At 29.0% G+C, this 5,000-nt stretch overlaps 1 protein-coding gene across 3 annotated transcripts in view; it reads left to right on the top strand.

The window, feature by feature from the left end:
* The window catches only part of LOC105846762 (ephrin type-A receptor 3), a 137,028-nt gene that overhangs the window by 68,492 nt on the left and 63,536 nt on the right, over positions 1-5,000 (top strand). For all 3 annotated transcript variants that reach the window (XM_065806043.1, XM_065806045.1, XM_065806044.1), the window contains exons 9-10: positions 383-457; positions 3,463-3,526. In XM_065806043.1, the coding sequence (XP_065662115.1) occupies positions 383-457; positions 3,463-3,526 (139 nt within the window). The remainder of the gene's footprint in view (positions 1-382; positions 458-3,462; positions 3,527-5,000) is intronic.

Here is a 5,000-nt window from a genome sequence, read left to right as displayed (position 1 = left end):
ATTTTGAAATCTAAAATTTACAATCTTAATCAATTTAAAATTCTGGTTCTTTTGAGATCCAGATTGATATACTTTTGGGAAAAAATTTTTTACCGATATAACCTAGCACGTAATCAAGGTTGATACTAGATGATCTTTTTCCAAAAGTAAATAAAAGCAATGAATTTAGTTACTTTTAAACCAAAGTTTACTTTTTATAGGGCCAACTGATGGTACCAAAAAGTTACAAGCTTTACATATATAAGTTATAATGATTACATAGAATGTTATATACCTGTATATTACATTACTTTTTTATTTTTTCAAAAAAGCAATATAATATATAGAATAAAAATTTTGGAGTATGAATTTCTTTTGAATTATTATTTTTTTTTTTTTATAGAGTGCTAAGAATAAAGTTGTTTATTTCCCAAACACAAACAAAGATTATCTTGTTTATTGCAGCCTTGCTATCAGGGTATGTTTTTAAAAAAAATGTCAATTATAATGTAATTATAAAAGTTGTACTCATTAAATGTAAAACATTTTTGTAACTCATGCAGTAAAGGGCCATGACAGTACTATGGACAAGTTTTATTGTATTATGTATTATGGACAAGTTAGCTCATTTTTTTTTATATAAAATTCACAAAAATTTGAATATTTATTGGTTACTATAAAATTTTCTAAGGAGATTTTTATTTCATAAAACTATTTTTTTTTTGCAATCCAATGCATGATAGCAAACTTGCTAATTTTTTTTTAATGGCTATTGGTAACTTTTATTGTGTCTAAACGTAATAAGTTTCATTTAAGATTTAACAAGCTTCCAAGTGCTTTCTCTTGGTTAGTAGTATTGTGAGTATACATGACCCCTTTATACTTACTTTACTCTTTACTATACTCTGCCTGTCTCTGTCCTATTCATTTTGCAGAGAGACCCTGCCCTATAACCATGAACTGAAGACCAGGCTTTTACTGAAAGTGCTGTCAAAATAAAACTTTTTTTTTGTCTTCGACCAATAAAGTTTGGCTTGTTTGTTTGACTGATTGACTAGTCTAAAAAGGAATACAAGTATTGTAAGTTTCTAATGCAAAGTTTATACAGTCAAGAAAATTTCTTTTTCAATATAGCCAAGGCTGTAGAGATGTCTTCTTCAACTTAGCGATGGAAAGTATGGAAATCTACTTGATAAACAGAAGAGAATTTATTTTTGTGAGTCAGGAAAAAATTAAAATTTTTTTGTATAGTTGGTTATAATGAATAAAATTCTTTTTTTTTTAAGTGCGAATGATTTCGTTGATTGTAAAACTAAACTAAAATGATTGTAAAACTAAAGTAAAATTAATTGATGTCAGGGCTTCAATTATATCATGTGTTGCATGCAGATTTTCTTCAAAAATGGCTTGCACACGTTCAATATTCTCAGCTGTACATGTGGTTTGAGGGTGCCCTGAGCGAGGATCATCTTCGAGGCTCTCTCTACCATCTTTAAATAAAGTAGCCCACTTGGCAACTGTACTATATTTTGGAGCTTGGTTACTATGAACTAAAACCAACTCATCTGATATGGCTTGTGCTAAAAATCCAAGTAGAGCACGGGTTTTAATATATGCTCGATATTCAAATTTTTCCATTTTTAAATTTTTTTTAATGTATATAATAAAAACTAAATAACTTTTTTAATAAACATTCAAAATATTTCAACAAGTACTTAAAATGTTCATAATTAAACACAGTTTAAAATGATATATAAATATTTAAATATTTCCTGTCTCATTGTATCTTTACAAATGAAGTTCTTCGAACTTTCCTAACGACCTAAGTATATTCAAAATTTTCTGAGCAATTTTAGAATACTGCTTCATAAGTAACGTCTTTTAGCTACTTCAGGTAGAGTTCACAAACATCATGGTCACCTTGTTAATGGTATCATGTAATTAAGTAAAACCTTTTAGTCTTTATAGGATTTGCTTTTCTGGGCAAAAGCTAGTAAAAATAAACTCTAACATAAAATTTGCCTGCTTTGGGGCTATTGGTTGAGAAAAGGAAAGAGATGGTGTCTTGATGAAAATACTTATATTGTGCAAATGTAAACTGTATCTAGCTGTTGTCTTGTAACAGGCCTCCAAGGCAAGTACTTTAGTGGTAAGCATAAATATTCTGTTGACCAGCCTTGCACTCGTTCTTTCTCTACTAGACTTACATAAATGTAACCCTGTATTTCATTGTTTACTACCTGATAATTAATGCTCAATATTCTTGACTCAACTAAAAAAACAAACAACAACAAAAGGTTTTTGTTTGTGCCTCTAGAGTACCTAAAAATGTTTAACGTAAAAAACCATCACCAAATTGAGTTATTTTAATCTATCTTTTACAAACATTGTGATCTTTGAATAAACATTCCATCAGTTGAATCTTACCTCTTGCAAAATTCACCAGATTCACTTACCAGACTTACCAGAGATTAATTTGAATTCAACTGTTTCATATTCAGATCTCAGTGTCAATGGCTATTATTCATTAATATGCAACAATTTCAATATTGACATGCATAGCCTTGACATGAAGTTATGCATCAATTCACATATTTGTAGTGAAATCAGGTTTGAATCATATGATAATTATTTTATATACTTTCATTTAGCAACTCTTTTCTCAATCACTTTTCTTTTTATTCTTTATTGTTCTTCCTCTTCTCAAGACTGAACACATTTTAATGTTATTTATGATCAAATCAACTAAGCCTTTAGCCAATATTATTGTTATTGGTGACTTAATTGTTTATCACACTAAATAGCTTGGCTCAAGCACTTCTGACCCTGCTTGCACTAAAGCTCGTAATTTTTGTATTTTTTAATCTCATACTCAGATCAGATCCTAAACAATCCTAATACTTGACTTCCCTCAATGGCTTGTATCTTGTCTCTGACCTTAGCTTGCATTCAGTTTCTTTGTTTTCCTTCAGGTGGGTGGGTTGGGTTGCTATGATCTCTTTAAATCTTTTATTTTGCTCTTCTTCAGATTTATCCAATTATTACACTACTTACTGCTACCTTCTTTTCTAATTGCCCTTCCTTACTTAAAGGTTACTCTAGCATTCCATCTCTAATACATGGGTCTGATCTTACTACCCATCTGATTTTATAAATGTTCCTAAAGATAGGGCAGAAGCAATTTCATATTACCTGCACAAACTTGTGATGTATGATCAATTGGTGCACCTGTTTTGAGTGCAAAAACATGATTAGGATCATTAGCAATAGAAAGTTCTGGTCATTTATCAACAAAGTTTCAAAAAATTAAAAAGCTTACAAGTTGCATAAGGTGATATTATTGCATAAGGTCATATCATGAATGCAGCCATAGAATAATTTTTCTGCTTTATCACATATGTAAACTTTTTTATATATTTATTTACCCATCTCTCTAACATGTTTTTTCATACATTTTTCTTATAGATTCATTTAATTTTTCAGGTAAAACCAAAACTAGGAATATGCAGTGCAGGCGTAATAACTACATTACAAGTTTCTTATCCAGGTTGGGTTTTCTTATATTTCTTATGTTGTTGTTACTTGAATTATATATGTACATTATAAATATTTTTTTCTAGTTACTCTACTATAATGATTTCTTTGACCATTGGTTTATTAAGTATTCTACACTTCAAACTATTTTTAAATGAATTATAAGATATTATAAGATATATATATATATATATATATATATATATATATATATATATATATTTATATATATATTTATATATATATATATAGATATATATATATAGATATATATATATAAATATATATATATATATATATATATATATATATATATATATATATATATATATATATATATATATATATATATATATATATATATAGATAGATATATATATACTGTAGCATCCAAAAGTAATTGGACAAACACCTTTTTTGTTATATTTTCTCATTAAGTTAAGATTTATAAATGAAACTTCGCGTAACCAATTATACTACAATTATGAAAAACAAAACAAGAATTCCCTTTTGGGATTAATTACTCAAAATTTTGCTAAAAGAATTAAAATGATTGGCTCAAAAGTAATTGGACAAACTAAATACTAACAACGTTGATATAACTTAGACTATTTTAACTTCTTTTTCTGAAGGCAGATTTTTATAAAAACATTCAATGATCAATAGTTTGCAATGAGACATAATAAATACTTAAGCGAGGCAGTGAAAAAGTTGGTTGTACAAGCATCTAATACCGGCAAGACTATGCAACAAATTTTAATAGGTATGAACATTCCACGATCAACAGTTGGTTATACATTTAAAGTTTTTCAACCACAGAGTCACTCCCAAGTTTTAACAAAGTCAGGATGCCAAAAATCATTAACTTTTTGCGAAGAGAATGTTATAGTAAGATTGTCAAAGCATGATCCGCGCAAGAGTGCTAAAGAAATTCATAGAGAGTTTACACAGTCACATCAAATTTCTTGCTCTTATGCAACAGTAAAGCAATGCTTAACACAAAGCAACCTTTTTGGCCGTTGTTCTGTTAAAAAACTTTTTGTTTCTGCAAAAAATTGTAGAGCACAGTTAAAATTCGTAAAAGAACATCTAAATTGGGATGCAAACTAATGGTCAAAAATACTACTGATGAAAAAATACTGGAGTGATGAGTCAAAGTTTAATATGTTTGGTTCTGATGGTATTAAATATGTTCGGCGTCCAATAGGTATTCAAAATGATGTTAAGTACCAAGTTCCTACTGTAAAGCATAGTGGTGGTTCAGTAATGGTTTGCTCATGTTTTAGCCATGATGGAGTAGGTCCAATCTATCGAGTTCAAGGCACTATGGACCAAAACATGTATAAAGGAATAATCAAAGATATAATTCTGCCACATGCAAAAGACAAAATGGTTCGACTTTCCAACACGACAATGATCCAAAGCACACCTCCGAGCTAGTTACGCGATTTTTGGCTCAAAAGAAAGTTCGTATCTTGAAATGGCCA

The sequence above is a fragment of the Hydra vulgaris genome, chromosome 09, assembly GCF_038396675.1.
Source record: "Hydra vulgaris chromosome 09, alternate assembly HydraT2T_AEP".
Classification (NCBI taxonomy): Eukaryota; Metazoa; Cnidaria; class Hydrozoa; order Anthoathecata; family Hydridae; genus Hydra; species Hydra vulgaris.
This window is presented reverse-complemented; position numbering and strand designations above follow the sequence as displayed.